The sequence below is a fragment of the Cryptomeria japonica genome, chromosome 7 (assembly GCF_030272615.1).
Source record: "Cryptomeria japonica chromosome 7, Sugi_1.0, whole genome shotgun sequence".
NCBI classification, from domain to species: domain Eukaryota; kingdom Viridiplantae; phylum Streptophyta; class Pinopsida; order Cupressales; family Cupressaceae; genus Cryptomeria; species Cryptomeria japonica.
The window spans coordinates 562,439,364-562,462,239 of record NC_081411.1 but is presented as its reverse complement, the minus strand read 5'-3'; the positions used below and the strand labels follow the sequence as shown (position 1 = coordinate 562,462,239).

Below are 22,876 nucleotides of genomic sequence, written 5' to 3'. Positions count from 1 at the left end.
TTTAATCTTCACAAGCAATAAAGGTTTGATGAAAAGGTCAATTGATTCCATTGCCTGCAATCAATTAATTCCCTAATTGTACTCTAAAAGAAAGTGAACGGATGCTGCAATGAGTTTAAACTTCCTGTCTTAGTCGAAATCAACTATGAGGACACAGCTTTTGGGTTAAATCTTTTCACAAAGTTGGTTGAAATTTTTAAGTGGAAGTTAGAGCCAAAGATAAAAGTATTGTATTGGAAAGAGGTTTAAGTGTAAACATTGCTGAACAAGTGATCATTCAATAATGGAAATCAGAAGGCGAATGGAGCTGGAATCAGAAGCATCAGTGTTGGAGCTCAAAACCATTGTGCATTTCTTGCACTCAAAAAAGTTGGCCCATCATCTTGGCATAAATTGAAAACAAGCAATGAGCAGATGCGGGACTTCATTTCACGGATAGCCTAGATGGAATTTTGTTGGCAGTTCATCACTCTGGCTGGATTCCATGCCAAATCACTGGTTATTGATACTTTCATCAGAGATTATGCTCGGAAGGGACTGTGCAAGGTGGTATCTCTGCAACTGCTTCCATGGATAAAGGAGTGATAGAAGACCAATTCAAAGGCAATACAAAGTGCAAATTTTAAAGGCTGCTGCATACTGAGTGTGTGAAGCATTTGGTGGTGATGTTGAACTCAAAAGTGTTCTCCAGTGGCTTGCAACATCTCAATATTTGCGGACTCTTGTTTAGTATTTCACATTTGGGAAGGAATGTTCTAAAAGACTTATAACATTCACATAGTGGATCACATGTCACTGTTGGACTGTTGGAGAACTTTGGGATATGTTGATTGAATACTCAAGACTAAGATCAATGGGGAAAACATACAAAAACCTTTTTAATTGGGTTCTTTTACATCTAAATCAAGATACAAAATGCAAAACATAAAGATGGAGAAATTTAAACTTGCTGCATTGTGTGGAAGTTAGCTCGATTGGACCAAGAAATGTTCTGTGTAGGAATGACTTCTGTGGAAGATACAGGATACGAGTTCTGAATTTGTTCTTTGTGATATAAATAAGAGTTCTGGAATGACTGTCATTCAAAGAAGCTCAACTTTTTCCACTTTCTTTCACATTCCCAGTCTGTCCATAGAAGAGGCATAGACTAAAGGGAAATTCAAAAAGTCTTTCCAAATTAAATAAAGAAATAATTTCAAGAAACATTACAAGTTTGGGAAAAAGAGAGAAGTTTTGTTTTTAAAAGGGGATCTTTTTTTCCTGCTCTGAGAAGAGGTGGTTGGTGTACAGGGGAAAACTGGAGTCTGTGAGCTCCTTTTGCTTTGATGTCATCATTTATTTCCAAGACGAATTATTCTGATGATTAATTGGTTTCCTCTTATGCTTATTTCCGTGTTCCTTGCTCTTGCTCTTGGCATGTAAATTGATTTGGAAGTTCTTGTGCTTCTGCAATCGGTATCATTTGTTCTTTTTCGATTTGATCAAGAAATATCTGCTATTTTCTTATATTCATAGCTGATTTCTTTTCTTTTTTGTTTTTTCTTTGCTTGCATTTTTGTACTTTCTGGTTAAAAGTACTTGAAGATGTAAAATTCCATCATACAAGGGAGCTGCCCCTCTCAAACACAGAGGAGAGTCATTAATCTCATAGCAATTTCTCCAATTGTTGATGCATTTTGTTGCTGCCCATTGGGCGCGTCTGGTGATTTTTCACAGTGACAAAACTGTTAACTAACACAGTAGAAGAATGAAAATAAGAAACTAACACGATGTATATGTGACAGGAACAATCTACTGCCCTAAGTAATTCCATGGAGCAGCCTACTACTCGGATAAGTATAACTGTTACTAATAAATAGAATGATATATATGATGAATGAATGGATTTAGATTAAATAATAAATTGAGTATAAATGTTAATCTAATTTTCTAACACTTGAGTAATATATGATATAGTTGGTCTATATAATATTATCATATAATGTTGTTTGGGAGTACACAATCTGTAAATATTAGCTGATATTAATAATTATCTTTGAGGATGTTAAACCAACTCACTGAATTACATCCTGCCATCCAACAGATACTCAAGTACTTTATCCATGTTTGAGCTTGTAAAAGTGCACAACCCCTGGTATTATTTGTTATATGAAAAAATTGTCAAATTGTCAATTGTTCTGTATCACAGCATCATGATGGGGACTACTTTATATACTTTTGATATAATGGGGTGGTCTTTTCCACTTCTAATTTCACAGCATTCCTCTACTATCATTTGATGGTTTGGTACTTGGTAGTGCCTTTAAAGAAAACTAATGAAATAGCCTTTTCATTTCTGATTACATAGAATTGCATTAATATAATTTAACTCTGATTGAGCACCACTTTTAAAGAAAACTAATTATATAAGCTTTAAATGCTTTAAACTGAAAGTTAAACACTCAAGAACTAGAATCTTGGTTTAGTATGTGTCCTCTTGAATATTTGTTGCACCAACTTTTGCCCGTTGCCTGTACTAGCTCATGTCCCTTATAGCTAGAAATTTCACTTTTGTCCAAGTCTAGCAGCTTTTATAATCAATGTCAAAACAGTTGTATCATTTAATTGATCAGACACTATTTAGCAGAGAATATAATCAAATACCACAAGAACCACTAATTCATCCTCGTACATAATTTGAAAATTATTGTGCCCAGATCTAACTAAATTAGCTTCTAGAAAACCCACGGGATTTCAATTGGTCTACCTACCCTGTATGTGGCTTGAAAATCAAAAAATTATGATTGTGAAACATAAAAGCTGTTCCCGAAAGCTGTTGAACAAAAAGAATGGACCATGTCAGATACCATGCACAATGCACAACAAGAGGTTGAAGGCCACTTTTCCAAGGTGCTGGTAAAGGAGGACAATCATCATATCATGAGATATGAAGAGATGGACATGCATGAAAGAATCATTCAAGTTGAACAAGATGAGAAGATTGCATCTATATTTCAAGGTCATGAACCTGAAAATATTGTGCATGAAGAAGATAGTAAGGAACTAGATGAAGCCCTTTTCACAAACATAATAGAGGAATTTTGTTCAAGTCTTGATGACAACTCTCCCAAATCTGAATTTTCTGAACAGCATGTTGAGGTAAGCAATGCAGTCATGTTTTAACTTGGATCACATGAGGAAACTCATTCTTTTCAGCATAAGGTTATGGTTGAAGAAGCAGCTGATAAAGGTGTAATCAGCAATAAGAATTCAGTTTTTGTACGATCAAGAGGATGTCCAATCAGACATCTTGCTTGGTTGGAGGCTAATGGAAAGCCAGAGGTTCCACTTGTTTCTGAGTTTGTAGATACACTTGAGGAAGAGGCCAAACATGCATTCTCAACTAAGCAAGAGCAGTCTGATTTCAAAAATCTACTTTGGACCAGCAGTACATATGATTCATTTCAAGAGGAAGGTGAATTTGTTCATCTTTTCCAAGGAGTGTTGCATCAAGTTCTGATACACGTGTTCGTGCTTCAATTGGTTGTGGCTACTAATGATCATGCAAGGTACCATAAGTTGTTGAAGAAAGGCAACTATTTTATTAGGCCAGTGAATGGTTTCATTTGAAAGGTTTTCATTGTGGCTAGTTTAGGATAGGCAGGTTTCCATTTCCAATAAGTGCAATTGCACAAGTTAGCGTCTTGTTTTTAGTTAGTTGTTTTGCGTCAGTCATATCATCCTTCTTGTCGTCTGTGTCTTTGTTGCTTGACTTTGTAACCCAATGGATACTAAAGCACTTAGAGTTTTGGATTCTACTCCCTTCAATCGTTCCAACAATCAAAGGAAGTTCCCTGATCAGAGCCAATTGTTGTCCTCAAAAATGTGACCTTCAAATTTTTGGTTTAAATGCATCATTTTTTGTCTCCAAGGCACGTTTTATGAGGTGTTAAATTCACATTTGTTAGTGTCAAATCATTGGGGGGTTATCTTTGCCATCATTGTCCAAGTTTTGGTGATTTTTAATCTTCTTTTTCCTAACTTTTTGTGAAATTTCGGGTTTCAGAGCAGTCACTGCAAGTTGAAGATTTTACTCTTAAGGCACGCTTCCCGAGGCAAAAAAAATTGCTCCTTGTAGAAGTGGACTGATCTTCGGTCCATCCTCAATTCATGTTTCAAATTTCATTGCGTTTCAAGTTCGTTTGCTATGTTTTTCCTTCAATTTCAGGTTTTTTCTTCCTAACTGCAGGTGGGAAATTTTCCTTTGATTGCAAGTTTTAATTTTCTCTTGTTTTTGTGTTGTAGGAAAATTTTAAAACAATTACAAGTGCACTTTATTTAAAACTTGTCACTTGTTACTTTTTATTTCCCCCTTGCTTTTTATGTCTTTTAAGTCATTGTAGCAATTTTTTGGACAAATTACAAGTGAATTTAAAATTATGACTTGTAATTTCTTTTAAAAGTTCCTACTTAAGTGAATTTTGAAGTAAAAGGGATTTTATTTCCTTATTACGAGTCTTTTTGTTAAAGTCATTTTAAACTTGTAAAGGGGATTTTATTTCCCTATTACAAATTATTTTGACATGTCTTTTTGTTCTTTCTTCCCTAAAACCTGAATTTGCCCAAGGAAGACAAAAGTGAAGTAATTAAAGCTTGCAATGGGGTTTCTAAAACCCAATTGCATCTTTTTTGAAGGCATTTGCTGCTTGTATTTGCAAATGAAGAACCCAACCTGCACATTTGCTCCCACAAATCCGTTTTTTGTGGCCTTCTTCCCAAAAATCCATCCAACATTCATGCAAAATCATTGGGAATCAATGCTGGTTGCCACGTTTTTTACCAAAAACAGTTTTGGCAAATAGGTTTTGCATTTTTGAAGGCATTTTTGAAGATGTTGTTGAAGACGTTTTTGAATCCGTTTTTGGCTCACGTTTTGCATTACATTCAAATCGTAGTGTTTGGCACTTAATACTTGGTGTTTGCATTCAAGAAGAACACGTTTTCTTCAAAAGTTTTCTGCTAAATGTGCCCTACATTCATGCCGGTTGTTGAGCCTTGGATTCTGGACGTCAAAGAGGTTGCATTGATCTTGTTTAAATTCTAGTTTATATTTGTTCTTCCCAATGGATAAGTTCTTTCAATGCAATTTGTAAATTTGCATGATTTTCCCCTTTTACAGATTTTTCCAATTCATTTGATTTCGGGTTTTACAAATCTGATTACAAGTTGAAGTTTTTCCCTTTTTTCAAGTTGTCAAGCTGAAAATATTCCTTCCCATACATGTACATGGTCATAAACTTCATTCCCATCTTCTCCTTCATGTCAAAATCCCTTTCTCACCATTTCATCCACTCATTTCACACCTTCATTCATTTTTCCCATTTAAAGTCTACTTGCAGTCGGAATTTTAAAACCCGATTGCAATTGTGTCTTCACTTGCAGTCAGCCTTCCAAAACCCGAAATTGGTCCAAAATGCACTCAAAAAACACTTGAAAATGAGTCTTAAGGGTCCAATTACAAGTGCAAACTTGTAGTTACCCATTACACATATGAAGTTGCATGTTTGTTCTCCATATTTGCAAGCTAATGCTCTTGTTTTACCACACATGTAGTGCAGTTTCCAGAACCCGAAATTCACTTGTGAGCCCATTTTTGCATCAATTTATCCCTTCCCTTGTCAGTCATGTTAGCACACACGACCTACCAAAACAATGGATTAAGGCATGGGCCTTATTTTGCAAGCAGATTCCAAGATTGGAGGATGGTACAAAGAAGAGATACAACACCAATTCATGGATGCAAATTATAGAATGCTTTCAAAACAGAGATGGCCATAACATGAAGATAGGAAGGCAGCCCTTTCCCTCTTGAAGAAATGGTACTACCCCAAGCATGTGAAAGTTGAAGTTTGTTGGTTAAAGACACAAATACTATCAAGGATGCAAATTCTCATTCCGGTTTGAGATGTCTTCACCAATCCTGAATACTTCAAGTTCTAACGGTTCGAGAAGTCTTCACCAATCCTGAATACTTCAAGTTCTAATGGTTCAAGATGTCTTCACCAATCCTGAATAATTCAAGTTCTAACATCCTGAAGCAGCATGAAGATTTTCAAAACAAAGAATGATGTAGTTAGAGTCATGTCTTCAAACACAGAGAATAATTTCAATTATGCATTTGTAATTTTGTTTTGATGAGTTGCATGTAAAAAAAAAAACTTTGTAATTGAAAGTTAACTCATCACTTGCACTTTTGTAATTACATGTAAAGCAACTACAAGTTGAGTTCAATTAGGACTGTAGTTGGAATAAGTCATGGTGGTTGAGAGAATTTCTCAAGTTAGTTGGGATCCTCCAACCTTTTTCTCAAGGCTCCTCTCCTATAAATACTTGAGGGGATCTTTTGTAATTTTTATCTTTTGGCAATGCAACAAAATTCTGCCAATTTGTATGTGCACTCTAAGACTTTGAGCTTAGATGTAAATCAGATTGCTTTCAATAAAAAAGGCAAGTTGTGTTGAGACTTTGTGCCAGTTCAAGTTGTTATGTGACGACATTTTTTGGAGTTGATTGTGATTTTTGTTCTATTGTTCAAGAGGGATTTAAATTCAATCTTGCAGACTTTGAGCTGCTAATTGCATTTGGAGATATAGGTTTGGTTTTCAGACTTGGTCTTGCAGACTTTGAGTTGTTTATCACGTTTGAAGCTAGTGTAGAAAGCTCAAGCAAAGGGGGTAACTTGCAAACTTTGCGCTACTTTTATTTCCTATGTTTGTGCATAAGAGGTGCATCATGTAGTTAAACTTCGAGCTGCTACATACTATGCTTGGTTACCAGAAAATCATCTAAAAAGGTTGATAGGAAAATAGATAGTTGAAGACTCTGACTTTCTTTCTGTTTTCCCGTCCTAGGGAACTGACGGAGGTCTTTGTGCTTTCATGGAAACTTTGCTTCCCTTTATGTTCCAAAAATCCTACAAAAAAAGTCTCACTTTTGCATTTGTTGTTATTTATTTCCAATTGCTATTACTTTTCTATGAAGAGAAAAGAGTATAGTTTTTCTTGAAAGAAGAAGAAAGACTATTGTCTCACCCATATTAGATTAGTTTAGTTTGTAGATAGGGGGAGCCTTCCCTAAATTAGGAGAGTATCATACTCACACATTGTGACTGAAACCACAATTTTGCACATCCCCAAGTGTACAAAATTTTCAACCAACAATCATATATATATAACTGGAGTTCAGTACAGACTTCTCATCAAAGACATAAGATCTACTACAGTATGTACTTGTTCAAGGCTCAAGCCTTATAAAAGAGAGACAGTTCGTCCATTTGTTGAGACTGATGTTCAAAGCAATGTAATTAAGAACATATCAAAAAGTGAGATAGCACAGGGCAGCAAAAAGAACTAGTTACACAAAATAGTGAATTCCAAAGAAACAATAAAAGGATAAGTCAGCCTTCATTAATCCTAGAATTGAGCATGTTGTGAAAGTGAGATACCGAGGAATAATGCTCGAGATGATGTTCATAGCATTGCTCGTCTCAATTGTAGGTGTCTCCCCCATACTTGTGAAGCAACTTGTTAGCTATTATAATCAAAAAAAAAAACTGTACGAATCAGGCAATGCCATTTCAAACAAAATTAGGTACTGGATACCTCACCCAAAGGGTCATAGCTAGTGCAAACAAAAGTTAATCAAGATTTCCTACCTCTTTAGACATTGTCAGAAGTTCATCTGTGTCTGTAACACGAAACCAACCATTTCTACAAGCATTCTGCAAGCATCCACAAGAAAAACCTTTATGCCACAAAAACTCAAAACGGCTTGAAAAACTTAATTGTATATAATCCTAATCTAAACTGTAGATGAAAAAAATATTTTTATCTAGGAGAATACTTCCTATATTTCTCAACTTTTTCAACACTCGGTGCAAAGTACAGTCCATAAAAGCAACTACCACACGCAGTGTTCTACCCAACAATTGTGTCAAGTCTTTACAACCAACCAAAAGAAATATAAATAAATTCTCTCTACCTCTTATAGTCATATGTTGCCATGTCCCTTTTTTCAAAAATAACACTTAACTAGTAAAGTCCTTACTGTAAGAAAATAGCAGGTCAAAGATAACAGAAAATATTAGGCAATATTATTCATTTAGTATTTATATTGTCTAAGTAAAATTCATATCCTTTAGACAAATAAATATTCGTTTTATTATTATTTCAGTGGATCCATGACAGTTATGATGGATTTTATGATAGGTTGTCATAGTTGAAGGTGTTTGCTAGCTTTGGTCTGGAATCTTGCATGGGCTATTTTGGAAATAGTTTTTGGAGAGAAATAAATGGAAATTATATTATTTTATCTATTTTTCCAAGATGGACTTGTTTGGGTTTGATCCTCTATATATATGGAGGTGATTTCACATTTTGGGCATTCTTGTTGCATATTTTGATAGAGCTTTGGCTTGTTTCTTCAGTAGCTGATAAACCAGTGGAGAAGGAAACTTCTGAACGGGATGTTCAAGGTTTCCAGAGTGGTCTAAGGTCGGGAGAATGAGGATTGCTGAATAGTAATCTCACACAGGGATTACCACTGTGCTGAAAGTAGCAGTTTTGTAATATTTCTATCAGGATTCAACTGTGTAGCTTTTGAGTCCAACACATTGACCCATAATTCACGAGTAGTGGTTCATAATAACCCATCTCTCATGAGAATGAATGGAACACTTAACACTCATTGCATCTAGGTGATGCTCACAAAGGTGAAGCCTTGGGACTTCCCAGGAGGTCACCCATCCTAGTACTACTCCAACTCAAGCGCGCTTAACTCTGGAGTTTCCTCCAAGGTCAAGCCCACTTGGCTTGCAACCCCATTTGCAAAACCTTCAGCAAGTGTTGTACCTTATGAACCATTCATTATAGAGCCCCTTAAGTTCATCAATTGATAAGTAGCAGTTTTGTTGGCAGTTTCAGGTGTTTTCCAGCCTGTTGCTTCCCAGGTGTTGTTATTGCAGTTTTGATATTTTTGTGAGAAGTTTTGATTGCACAAACTTGCTGATGTGTGTGAGGTTGTGGAAATGCTATCCATACCATGTTTTAGCTGGTGAGATAAAACTGCATAAGTTAGGTTCAATTTCAGATAGTTTGGTGGTGTTTTCGAGCTGTTCTGTACACTCCGTGCTCACCCACTTTGTGGGTTTGTTGAAGCAGATGTAGTTTTCTGTTTGCAGCAGTTTATGACAGCAAAAATCATGTATTTTCAAGATGTAAATTATAATATTCATTATATATCAGTTTCATGAAGGTTTTCCGAAGGTCGGTGTGTTTCAGAGTTCATTTCTATTAGTCACTTTGCTGTGTTTCTGTTGATTTGCAAGTTTTAAATAAAAAAGTATTAAAAGGGTTTCAAACCTAATAATTTATTTGGCAAGAGAAATTGCATATGTACCTTGACAGATAGCATAAGTACCATTATTGCTGGCTGAAGTCGAGTGTCCTCTTTTCGTTCAAAAACCTGGTAATGAAACAATAGCATCATACAATTGTTAACAGATCAAAAGCAATGAAAATAATAAATGCCATTTCATGCTTCCAATCATAAGGTAATGACAAGGCACAATTCATATCAGCAATAAATGGAAAATAATTTCAAATAGGACAAAAATAAAAAGATGTCATGGTTATTGATTATGACTTCCCCTGAGAAAAACTAAATTCCACATTAATTCATCACCAAGCTTGAACTTACCATAAAACTAAAACATACACTAGTTTGCACCATAAAAACAAAACATACAAAAGTCTGCATTTCCATAGAAATGAAACATGCACAAAATTGCATTGCCATAGAAACATAACACACTTCATCATTATGCTCACGTCTGTATTACATTTTTTTTTAGTCTTCATCAACTGACATCTAAAATTGTAATCTAACTTCAATTAACAAGAAACTAAGAAAATATTGCGCCGGCTGAAGCCAATCGCCATCTTTACATTCAAAAACCTGGTAACAAAATAGTAACATTTTAAAATTGTTCACAAAGAAAAAATGGGATTAAGAAAAGTAATTTCATGCTTCACAATCATAAGGGAATGATAAGGCACAAATCACATAAGCAATTGACAGAAAATAATCTCAAACATAATAAAAGGGCATGGTTATTAATTGTAACTTTCCTTGATAAAAACTAAATTCCAGAATAATATTGTATTGTATTTTGATTCTGGTGCCATCAAACATATGGTTTGGCGGGAAGGATTAGTTTGTGATAGTACAGTTTTTTTTCCAGATAATATTCAGTACTCAATGTGATTCTGGGTGATGGCAGAACGCATTATGTACCATACAAAATTTCATATCAAACTAACAGTAGTCAAAAACTATAATTTTAGTATGCTTAAATGTTTCTGGCTTGAGTGAGTCAAATCAGTGTTTTTGGAAAGATAAAAGGCATACTGCTGTTACAGTCTCCTGGGTTAGAGAGCATAACATCTACCAGATTCATGAGTCCAATCCTTCACAAGCACATTCCTTGGTTGTTACTGCCAACATTTGCATGCTTTGGCTCCAAAGTCATATTCATTTCAATTTGCAGTATCTATTTTGGAGGACCACAAGAATGGTAGAAGGATAACCTCACACAAAGGAAAACAGAGATGTTTGTGCAGCATGGTTGGAGACAAATAATATTAAAAGCCTTTGAGGAAGGGAAGACTTGGAGACTAATGCAACGTTTTCAGTTGAAGTGTGATGATAAAGGTGGAGCCTAAGAAGTAAGCTCTATCTCTAATGTGATATATATTCTACTGCTTGTTGGTGATAATAAATACAAAACAGTGGGTGTAAATCTTAAACCGGAGTATAATGTATTTTAAGGTTAAACAATATAAGACTGCTAAAGAAAATGGAAACAGTGGAAAGTTAGAATATCCAAACTATAAGTGTGGGTAAGTGTGGGTGCATTTGCCTCTCAGAAGTTTGTTGAGCTGTTAATCCAAGTGGGAACACATAGTCAATGCACATCCCTATATACAGCTCAACAAAATGCTGTGGTATAGAGACAATGGGATATCTTTGAACATTGTGAAAAGCACGTTCAAAGGAAAGGAAGTTCTCAATATAAATTTGAAACAAACAGTTCGTAGTGCTGAATAAATAAATGAATTTGAATATCTGCTTGAAATAAATCCTTATAAGAAACTTTTCTATGAATAGCAATCATTCCAAGGAATGTACATTGTAAACTACCGGTATAGGTTTCGGAATGGATAAAGGACAAAGGTAGGGAGATTTGTCATTTTTTGGACCAGAGGTCTCTGACAGCTTAGTTATGTTTGTAATAAAAATTGTAAAATATAAAAAAAATTAACCATAATATAAATGTTATATAGGAAAATAAACAAAACACTGTGTTACTAGCTACACCAAGGCCTGACACCGTACCCAATCCAAAAAGATCTAGATTCAGGCACTGATACACCTCAAGTATGTGCAAGGAGCGTGCCAAAAACCTTGGGTGCATCTAAGACCATAGTTTGCAAGCTCAGTGAGTAATTGAGTATTTGCAATGTTTACTCTCAGGAGTTTTTGCTGCAGCGTTTTTTGACAATTAGTCACCAAAAACTCGGCAAGTCAGACTACTTTGCTCATCCCATCAGAAAACACACTGAAAACATGCAGACAAAATGCTGTAAAGCCACAATTTTTTGCCTTTAAAAGCCCTATTTGACCATGTTGAACTCTCCAAAAAAGTTTTTTGGGGGCTTTATAAGAATTATATTTTGCCTTTTAAAAAATTATAAAAATGGTGTGCACCGTGAGGGTCTATTTGATTTTCAAGGTCTTCATTTGCCACCCCCTACCCCACAAGCAATGCCACTCTCAACCTTGAAAGGGGCAATACCCCAAGACTCCTGTGACGGGCGCTGCCTTGAGAGCCCCACCAAACTTATTTGCAGCTGTATTTTGCATAAAATTTATGTGTTTTTTAAGTTGCTGAACTTTTGCTGAGGCAGAAAATTTTGGCTTGATGAGTGCCTTCTGAGTCCAGGTTTGCAAACTATGTCTAAGACATCAAAAATATCCAGGTGTCATGCAATCCAGGTTCGAGAACCCAATTAAAAGTCATGAAACAGGTAGCCCTTTTGCAAAATTTGTAACACAATTTCAAAAAATTTATAATTATAACAGAAAATTTCAACGACTAAAACTAACAAAACAACAATTCCCTACATCTGAATTTCTTCAACCAACTCTCAAGTCCAGGAGCTCAATCTAGGATCACTAAAAATTCTTTAATCAAACAGGAAAATCAGCATTCTGGGGGTTCCAAAGGTTAATCTCAGTCATAAACAATATCTAAATCAGTGTTTTGGGCATCCTACAACTTTGTCTCAGCAAACTTGGAGCCCAACACGGAAGCAGGAAATAACATCTGAAAGCATCATATGAATCCTCTAAACCAACTGATCTCACTGGTAACAACAAATTACCCATTTGAGCATGGTGACACAAACCCATAAAGTCAGTGCCAACTGCATTGCAAGAGAACCCAAAAATAGGGACATTACAGCATTGCACTACACTTGCATTGCAATGAACGTGACCATGAGCTTGTTTGTATATAACTATAGCACTTTCTTGAGCAGCATCCTTCAGTCTAGTAAAATACAATTTTTGTAGCTTTGACAGTAGTTGAAACCTTTTAAGTGTGCGCTCCTTGACTGCCTCCTATTATGTTGTATTGGAGACTGCTGTCTTTAGTTCATTGAGTGGAACTCATTTGTTATAGAAAGCAACTTCTAAAGATATAGCCTGCATAAATATATTCAGGTGTATGGTTGGAAGAAAGATTAGTGTGACTAGATCCTTAAAGACAAGCAACTCTGGAAGTAGGTATGTGGGTACATGCAAGATGCCTTCATTGGAAACATCTCTTTTAGTGAGAAGATCCTTTAATACTGGATCATTTAGGTTATATGCCTTCAACTCTTTATTGCATCAGACTAAAGCACATTTGCAGCTCTTGGATTCTATATAGTCACAAATTTTCTAAGGAATGTAGACCCAAGCTTTACATCCACAAACTCAAAAAAAGAGAAATATTTGGTTTCTCACCCTTCAATCCTTTATATGGAGTGCACCCATTGAGAGCACTAGTGGGTAATTGACTCATGATGTGGGTGGCATAAGCAACAAACTCTCCCCAAAACTCAAGATCCATCTTCTTGAGATGTAATAAATACTGAGTCATCTCGATGATAGTGAGATTCTTTCTTACAGCAACTCCATTCTACTAAGTATAATACAATGTGCACTACCATGTGATATGATATGAAGAATCATTCCAATTTGCAAACATATTCTCCTTCCCTATCCAATCACAAACATTTGATCTTTCTCCGATACTAGTTCTCTGCAAGAACTCTTAAGCCTTTTAATTAGAAAACACTTCACCCTTGCTTTTGATGTAGTAAAGCGACATAAATATAGTGTATTCATCAATGAAAATGACAAAATAGTTGACTCCTAGAGAAAATCTCATTGGCCCAAAGATGGCATTGTTAATAAGATCCAGGCCTTGATATGCTTTGTCAAGTCTGTTCTTTGAAAAGACTTCTCAATGGTGCTTTCTTAGGAGGCATGTTTCAAATATTCCACTTGGGAAGATTAATGAAAGGTTCAGCTTGAAGCATCTCGTGAATGCTCATGTGACACATAGATCCATAGTTGGCGTGACCAAATTTCTGATAAAAGAGCAAACTTGTGTCATCCAGCTTTGCAACCACAGCCATTCTCTGATGATTTGGATGGTTGATCAAATTTGCCAAGCTTATACATCTTATTCATTTGACCAAAATATACTAATGGAATGATCTGGAATCCACTGGCCATAACAGCCCAATTAATTGACCAAATTAGAACTTATTGGTGAGTGATGTGGTGTACATAGTAGATTGGGGCCTAAATCTATTACATGAGGCACATCTTTGAATCATGCATAACCTATAGAGATATTGTTGCTTCCTAAGATGGCAAGTCCCAAATCATCGTCAATTACAACTCATTCTTCTTGATGCAGATTCAAATAGTTGGAGAGCATGCTCCTAGAACCATTTCCACGACGGACGGCACATTTTTCTGAAACCCACATCAGGATTTTTTTGGCGGCCAACGCGATTTGCACGATTTTGTGCAGTGGTTTATGTCCAGCGATGGCACGTTTATTTTGAGCGTCTGCATTCTAGCAAGGTTTTTTGAGGATTTTTTGCAATTTCGCGGCATGTTTTACATGTGTCTTCTGTGTTCCGGGTGGCGCGCGATTTTCTCTGTTTGACCTACATCTATCCTTCGCTGTGATTTTTCCACGATTTCTGCAACATCGCGACATTTACATCTAGTCTAGCTTTTTCGATGGATTTTTGCGTGCGACGAGATCCATGTTGGTGGTCATGATTTTTCATTTCCACGTTTTCTGTGCTTCAGCAGCATTTATGGGTTTTTTAATTAAAAAAAATTCCTCAAAAAAATCTATATTTTCGGGTTTTTTATGATTTTTTCTGTAAAAACATTATTTTGTAAGGTTTTATAATTTTTATCCACAAAAAATTATTGATAGTTTTCATAATTTTTATTCTTTAAAAAAAATTATTTTGGGGTTTAAAATTTTTGTCCCTTGAAAAAAAAAATTATTTTTGGGTTTTATTAATTTTATCCAAAAAAATTATTTTTCTAGGTTTTTTTATTTTTCTCCACAAAAAATCATGGGAGGGTTTTGCTTGATTTTTCCTCAAAAATCAAGGAGTGATGTTTTACCACGTGATGTATGGTGTTTTGCCATGTGATGTATGATGTTTTACCGCGTGATGTCAAGTGTTTTGTTGTGTGATGTCTAGTGTTTGACCACGTGATGTTTGGGGTTTTGCCGCACGACGTTTCAATTTCTTTCCGATTTTTTCCTCAAAAAACGTTTCAGGGTTTTTCTTCCTGTTTAGGGTTTTTAACTTTTTTTTCACAAAAATGATGATTTGTAACTTCAGTTTTGGAGGGTTTGCCGATTTTTCCTCAAAATCGTGGTTTCAGGTTTCAATTTGGTTACCCAACATTAGGATGGATGGGTTCTGGTAATCTTAGTCATTACCACTTCGCAGATCTTGGGAGGGTCTCCACACCAGCAAAGTGTTCTTTTTGTTTGTGATCAAAAGACCTGCAATGTCTTTTGTAGGGTAATTAGTAGATGGAATGACCATTAAGGGAAGGTATTAGAATATTTAATTATATTTAGTTCTTTATTAATGGTCATTTAGCCTTTTAGTTGCTTTTTAGTTCGTTTGGTCTTTTTAGTGCAACTATTGCTTCTTTTATGAGAATGCATAGTTTGCTTTTTAGTTTTTAGCTTTTTAGCTTTATTTAGTGTTTTAAGCGTTTTAGCTTCATGTTGAAGCTTTAGATTAACGGTTTGTTCTTTTTAGAACATCGTCTTGTAATTCCTTTATATACGATTGTATATTCGTAATTATTATTCAATATCATTCGATTATTGATTCAATTATTTTCAATATCTCTGAGGTCTGCTCACTTGCAATAGACAATTTAAAGACAATCACACTGCATCACCCCTCTCACTCAAGTTTGGAACTAGTTCTCACTTACTTCCACACAAATTTAATTAATGCCAAGAGGCAATCTACAATGGCAGCAAGGGGTGGAGTGTAATGGCATGAGTGTGTTAACAAAAACTCTTACCTTATATCTTAAATTTGATAGCCATTCACACGTCAAAATATTAATATTTATTTTTTCCAACACATGCAACATACAAAATGTATGACTACATGTATTAACTTGAATAAAATAGTTCTGAACTAAACTAAACTAAAATATCTGTTAAGTAAATAAAATAGCTCCAAATTGATATCTCTTGCCATATTTTTAGATAGATGTATTAAGATATCTATACTAGTATGTAATTTATAAATCAAATGCGATCTCTATGACCATGATTTTTCCTCTCTGTAGCTTATATTGTTAAGATCTACAAGAATAGTATATTACCTAAAATATTTTACATATGATTAAATTATCCAGTAGATATGATTATATCTTTGGTTAAGTCATCAAGTGATATTAATATTGGCTGTTGGAAAACGTGAATTAAATTAATGGTTAATGTTGGCTTTTAGTGGCATCAATGAACAATTGCTACAATTATTTGCAGACAAGTATCTACTACTAGCTTGCATAAGCATTGATAAGATCATTTTTGTTAATACTTGAAAACTATTATCAATATTTATATTTAACTGGTTTGTGTTTGCATTGACTATATTTTTCTAATGATTTGCTTCTGAGATTATCTTGTCGAATTTTGATTGATATTCTTTTATTAGCTATTATTCTTTTTTGTTATCGGTGAAACAAAGGTTACACAGTCCCTCTCCCATAAGTAAAACTACGAAAAATGCAACTTTACTTACCAAAAACTAGTAACAACCGCTGGATGTATTATTGTCTGAGTTTATCATAATCTGGCAATGCCAATTTCTGCATTTAAGAACCTTTTCTGGGCAATTGTTTTCAGAACCTGAAGATCCCCTCCATAGAATGGGATTACCCTCATGGTCTATGGTCTTCGTGTCCCTAATATATATTGTTGTGTCACCTTGGTGTTGACAGGTTGCCTTAAATCTACCTGACAGGATTTCACCTCCTATCTCAACTTGTCCTACATCTCTTGGCTCAGCAGTTCATTCTCCTGATCTTGTGCTTCTGACCAAGGTAGGATTTGATTAGCACTTGATACCCTCTCCAGTATCCAATAAAAGATTGACTTTTCTCTTGCCAGAAGACGTGAATTATGCACGAAATGTTGCTCAATTGAGGCCCTAATATACTTCAGGCTAGTGTTTGCAGTGTCTTCTACTTTTAAGACTGCTCTGATATGGCTAAAGTGCCATGATAGTCATCCACTGAGAAGATAGTCTTCAACCTATGGTTGGACATTTCCTACACATAAGGAGTGTCCCTTTCTGGTTTGTTCTCTCCATTATCAATACTGGATGCCTCCATAGAAAGACAAAACACAAAATACTGAGAAATGAGGTAAGAATCACATAGAATAGATGGATAGTCCGATTAGAAAATGCATTAAGATAGATAGTAATACTAGAAGGATAAGGGACATGTTTCATTATTATTTGAGGCATAATAGATCTATTTATAATCCATACACTCTGCCACCAAAGGATATATATTAAGAGAACTTTGTTAATTGCGCAAAATCAACTACAATCTTTTCAATTTTGTAAAATGATTGCTTCCCTTTCTTAACCAAATATTATAAAAAATTTAATTATGTAGAGTATCTCTTGTAAGGGATTAAAGGGCTTTCCAATCTCCCGATGAAAGACTTGTGACTAAGGAATGAATGGTATAATTTGCCCCAGCAATAGCAAGAACATCAGTAGGCATTTTCATTATCTGACTTACTGCCTGAAATTTACTGAGTCAAAATTTAAGGAGTAAGTTATGTCCTCTTTGAGAATGCTTTCCAATTTCCAATTTGGGGCCAAAGCTTTCCTCATTGCTTTATAGAATAAACTGCAAATCTCCCTAAACCTGAAATAAACCAAAGCATTCAAAAAAATAAATGGAGTTATATCCCCTCAGCTTCATTATTTGTGCTCTTGGGGATGAAGAATGAACGCAAACCCCAACCATCTCAGCTTTCCTTCTGATGCACCATCAAAGTTCATTTTAAGGGAGGTGAGTCAAGAGAAGATGAGGGGAGGGGGCATCAACTTCTAATTCATCATTCCACCAATAGGTGATTATTAGCAACTATTAGTATTTCAATTTATTTTAATTTTTATAATTTGTCACTTGAGTTTTTATTTTGGGAGAACTTTTAGATGTCTTCTTTTTGCATTGCCACATTTCCTCATCACCACCAAAAAATCAAATGATGGATCATAGATAATATATGCTATTTTAACCACTGAAATTGTAGTTGTTACTTGCAATCACTGTTGAATTCTACTTGTACTATCAACCAACAAATGAGCCCCAATTGACACCCTTATAAAAACATCTCAATGAGGATGAAGATTTCAAGGTATACTATTAAGAATAATGTCAATTAAGATATATAAATCATGTTTATTTGGAAGATATCTAATTCTACATGTAATATCAACCAATAAATGAACCCCAATTGATGCCCTTAAAAAACATCTCAATGAGGATGAAGTTTTCAAGGTATACTATGAAGAATAATGTCAATTAAGATATTCAAATCATGTTTATTTGGAAGATTTCTGTAAGTCCTATAAAGAACATTATTTACTAGTTATCTTCACACAGCAACCATAATGGAGACACGGATAACCCATTGCAAGTTGATGCTGATAACCCTTCACATTCATTCATGTGTTGTCCATGTGGTGCAACTATAAATCATCGGGTTGGACATTTGAATTACAAACTGATGTGGGACACCCATTAATAATCCTCGAGATTAGACACAAGTTGTCATGTTTGAAATTCTTCCTACGAAAAATGCACGTAAAACATCCCTATCAATGGGACATTTGTAATTTATCTCTAGTCAACAACATGACATAAAATGATTGTCTTAGATGATAGAAATCGTTTTGAACATAATCAATGGTTTCAGTAAAATAGAGAAATTGAAGAAAAGTTGAATGGAGTTCACGGACTCGTGACTAATAAAACCTTCAGTTATAAAAATCAAGGGGCATGCACCTGAAAATCTGATATCGTCATGGCCTCCATCCACTTCATACCAATTAAATTTCGGTTCTCATGCTTGCATGGTTCAAGTGAAATATCATTATGACTAAAGGCTGTTGTTTTGTCTTTTACCATTTTTTTGAGTTATAGAACATGTCTTATTGGACAGATAGAGTTGCAATATTTGCCTGGGATTGATGTTGGCATGGTAAACCAAACATTATTTACACTCCCTACGCTAGGTGTATGAGCAGAAGGTTTTCACCACCAATATCCAAACAAATGAGATGTCAATGCATTCATTGTTTTCTGATTCCATTTTGACTACATTGTGTTCTGGGGTGCCATAGTGGCATTCAGGGACCACAAAATATCTTGGTCTTTGTAATGTCCCTACTAGTTAGGGATCACTATCCTGCAAAAACAGATTGTTAGAATACAACAGACATGTAAATATATATATGTAATCTAAATTGCCACTGAATTTAAAAAATACTTAATTAACATAATCATAATTTTAATCTAAAAAAGCATACGAATGCCATAAAAAGTATGTCCTTAGGCGGCCGTGAAGCTCGCCTTCTTGGAACCCATCTTGGTTCCAAGCCCTCCAGGAAGTCGAAGGTGAATTCGACTCCTGTCTTGAATGTAATTTCTTACATCCAAGCCCTCCAGGAAATCGAAGGTTATTTCGATTCCTGTCTTGGATGTAACCTCTTACACCCAAGCCCTCCAAGGAAGACCATGTGTCATTCCTTGCCTTGGGTGATGCATCCCATCACCCAAGTCTTCGGAGTGGACCGGCCAGATCCAACTCCTCTTGGTTGAACTTAATCGCCCTGCATATGCATATCGATAATCAGTATATATACTGCCCTAGGGATTTCATAATCCCTTCCTTAGACTAAGGGAGTTTCCTCCCTATAGCCTCCAACATGTGTTTACATTTGTATTTATGAAGCACTTTGATGATTTAGTACTATTTTATTTCCTAATCTACCTTTTATGTTAACATGTAATCCTAATGTAATATTAAATATACCCTATCATTGTTGACATATGCATTACAACTTCCTTGATAATATCTATATTCCTTAATCATTCCCTATGAGCAGATTAGTATATTAGTTAATTGTATTCTTTAATGCCCACATGTTTTAGCCTTCATATATTCTTACTACTGCTCAATGAAATGTACTTTAATTAATATTAACATATTAATTATCATCCTTAATTAATGTGCAATGAAACATATATTAATTAATTAACATCTATTAATTATCATACTTATTAATACTCAATGAAATATACATTAGTTACTATTACCATATATTAATTCACTTTAATATATTAATTTATAATATATTATACTTTACCTCTTACCTGCTGGTCACGAAGTCTGCTCCTGACTGCTCTCCCGTCTTTCCTCCTTCCTTCCCTTGCGGTGGCTGCTTCCCTTTATAGCTTTGTGAAGGGTTGTGACCCTCCACGATCCCTTTCCGCACCAAGGGGTGCGGTGGTAATCACAGCCCATGCTGCGATTACCATCGCACCTCTTGGTGCAGGGGAATCGGGAGGGTTATAATTTTTAAATATATAATGATGCTACGTTTGCCTTTGTAATATTAAATGTAATACTTTTTCATTAAAATAATAATATAACACTTCTTTCATTATATTAAATATATGATATTTTAAATAATTATTTCCTTAACATGTATTTCCTCTTTTTAATATATTACTTATATTAAATGTATTTCCTCTATTAAATATAATACTTATATTAAATGCATTTCCTCTATTTAATATAATACTTATTATATCGTATTAGTCATGTATTTACAATAATCTTATTACTCGATCCATATCCTTAATATTATTTACATAACTTTATATCAGGTGCTAATCCGGGTTTATCACAGTCCCTCCGTCTCAATTTTGCTTGTCCTCAAGCATCTTTAGGTCTTCCTCCTTTTCCCAAGTAGCATCCTCGTTTGGGAGATTTTTCCATTTAATCAGGTGTTCGGTAACGGTTCTGTTCCTGAGCTCTTTCTGCCGTGTATCTAGAATGATCTCGAGGTACAAGGTGAGTTTCCCTTCGTCATCTAGGGGTGGTAGTTCCTTGCAAGGAGCCAAGTGTTGCCCGAGAACCTTTTTGAGTCGGGAGACGTGGAACACATTATGTATTTTACTGCCTTTGGGAAGTTCTATTTCATAAGCTACTTCCCCAACCCTTCGAATTACCTTATAGGGTCCGTAGAACCGTGGTTTCAATTTTTCAGCCCCATTCTTCTTGAGGGAGGATTGCTTATATGGTTGTAGCCTTAAAAACACGAAGTCTCCGGCCTCAAATGTCCTTTTTGAACGCTTCTTGTCTGCATAGATCTTTTGTCGATTTTGGGCTTGCTGTAAATTCTCTTTCAAGGTCTTCATGATATCCCTACTTTGTTGAACGAAATCTTGTGCTTTTGGTACTTTGCTTTCTTGGTTTATTAGTTCACCAAAACTTGTGGCCTCATAGCCGTACAAGGCTTGGAAAGGGCTCATACCGATTGACATGTGGTGCGTCGTATTGTAGCAATGTTCTCCTAGGTGTAACCACTTGATCCAGGCGGTCTGTTGCCCTGTAACATAATTCCTTAGGTAGCCCTCTATCCATTTGTTCACTATTTCAATTTGCCCATCAGTTTGAGGGTGGTAACTGGTACTAGGGGTCAAAATCGTTCCTGCCATTTTGAAGAGTTCCTGCCAGAATTGACTAATAAACTTGCTATCTCTGTCACTGACAATATTCACGGGGAGTCCATGGAGTCTGAAAATCTCCTTGAAGAATAAATCGGCTATTTGGTGGGCTTTGTATTCGGTGGAGACCGCAAAGAAATGGGCATATTTTGTGAGTCTATCCACTACCACAAAGATGCTATCTTTACCTTGTGTCCTTGGCAATCCTGTTATGAAGTCCATCGAGATGCTCTCCCACTTCTGTTTGGGAATAGGTAATGGTTGAAGTAATCCGACTGGGTGAGTGAGTTCTGTTTTATTGCGTTGACATGTTAGGCACTCTTGTACATATCTTTAGATGTCTCTCTTCTGGTCTTTCCATGCATATTTTTCCCTGATGTGTTTATAAGTTTTATAATATCCTTGGTGCCCTGCTAAGGGGTTATCATGGAATTCTTTTAGGAGCTTGTTTTTGAACTTGGTTTGAGGGGTCAAGTATATCCTTCCCTTATACAATATGAGGTCTCCTTTAACTTGAAAGTCTTCATTGGGAAGGTTTCCCTCTAAGATTCCCTTTGTTTGTGGATCTTGGTTGTATTCATTAAGGATTTCTTCCTTCCAATCCCTTTAGATGCTGGTAAGGGCATTGAGGTGGGCTCTGCGGGACAATGCATCTGCTGCCTTGTTATTCATCCCTTTCACATATTCTATATCGAAGTCATAGGCTTGTATTTTGCTCACCCATTTTTGTTGCCTATCATTGAGGTCTCTTTGGCTCAAGAAGAAGCGTAGACTGTTATGATCGGTTTTCACACTGAATTTCCCACAGACAAGGTATTGGCGAAATTTGGCTAAGGCGTGCATTATGGCTAGCATCTCTTTGTCATAGATAGAGTAGTGTCTCTCTGCTTCGGTGAGTTTACGGCTCTCAAAAGCTAGGGGGTGTTTCTTTTGCATGAGGACTGCCCCAATTCCCTCCTCGGATGCATCACATTGTAGTTCAAAAGGCATAGAAAAGTCGGGGATGGCCAATACGGGGTATGAGCTCATGGTTATCTTAAGTTGTTCGAAGGCTTGTTGGGTTTGGTCATTCCATGTGAAGGCTCCTTTCTTCGTTAGGTCGGTGAGGAGTGCTGCTATTTTGAAGAAACCTTTTACAAAACGTCTATAGTAGTTGCATAGTCCCACAAACCCTCTTAACTGTGTTAAGGTTCTAGGGATGGGCCATTCTTTGATGGCTTTGATTTTTTCCTCATCCACACTGACTCCTACTTCACTAATTTTGTGTCCTAGGTATATGATTTCTTTCATCCCAAATTCACACTTGGAGGCTTTAGCATATAAGGATTCAGTTTCAAGAATATTTAATACCTCTTCGATGTGCAGGAGATGTTCTTCCCATGTCTTGTTGTAA

General features: G+C 35.7%; 1 protein-coding gene across 1 annotated transcript in view; it reads right to left on the bottom strand.

The window, feature by feature from the left end:
- The window catches only part of LOC131078435 (E4 SUMO-protein ligase PIAL1), a 208,697-nt gene that overhangs the window by 95,899 nt on the left and 89,922 nt on the right, over positions 1–22,876 (bottom strand). The window contains exons 3-5 of the mRNA XM_058016133.2: positions 9,436–9,501; positions 7,694–7,759; positions 7,484–7,569 (exon numbers count right to left, since the gene is read on the bottom strand). Coding sequence (XP_057872116.1) covers positions 7,484–7,569; positions 7,694–7,759; positions 9,436–9,501 — 218 coding nt within the window. The remainder of the gene's footprint in view (positions 1–7,483; positions 7,570–7,693; positions 7,760–9,435; positions 9,502–22,876) is intronic.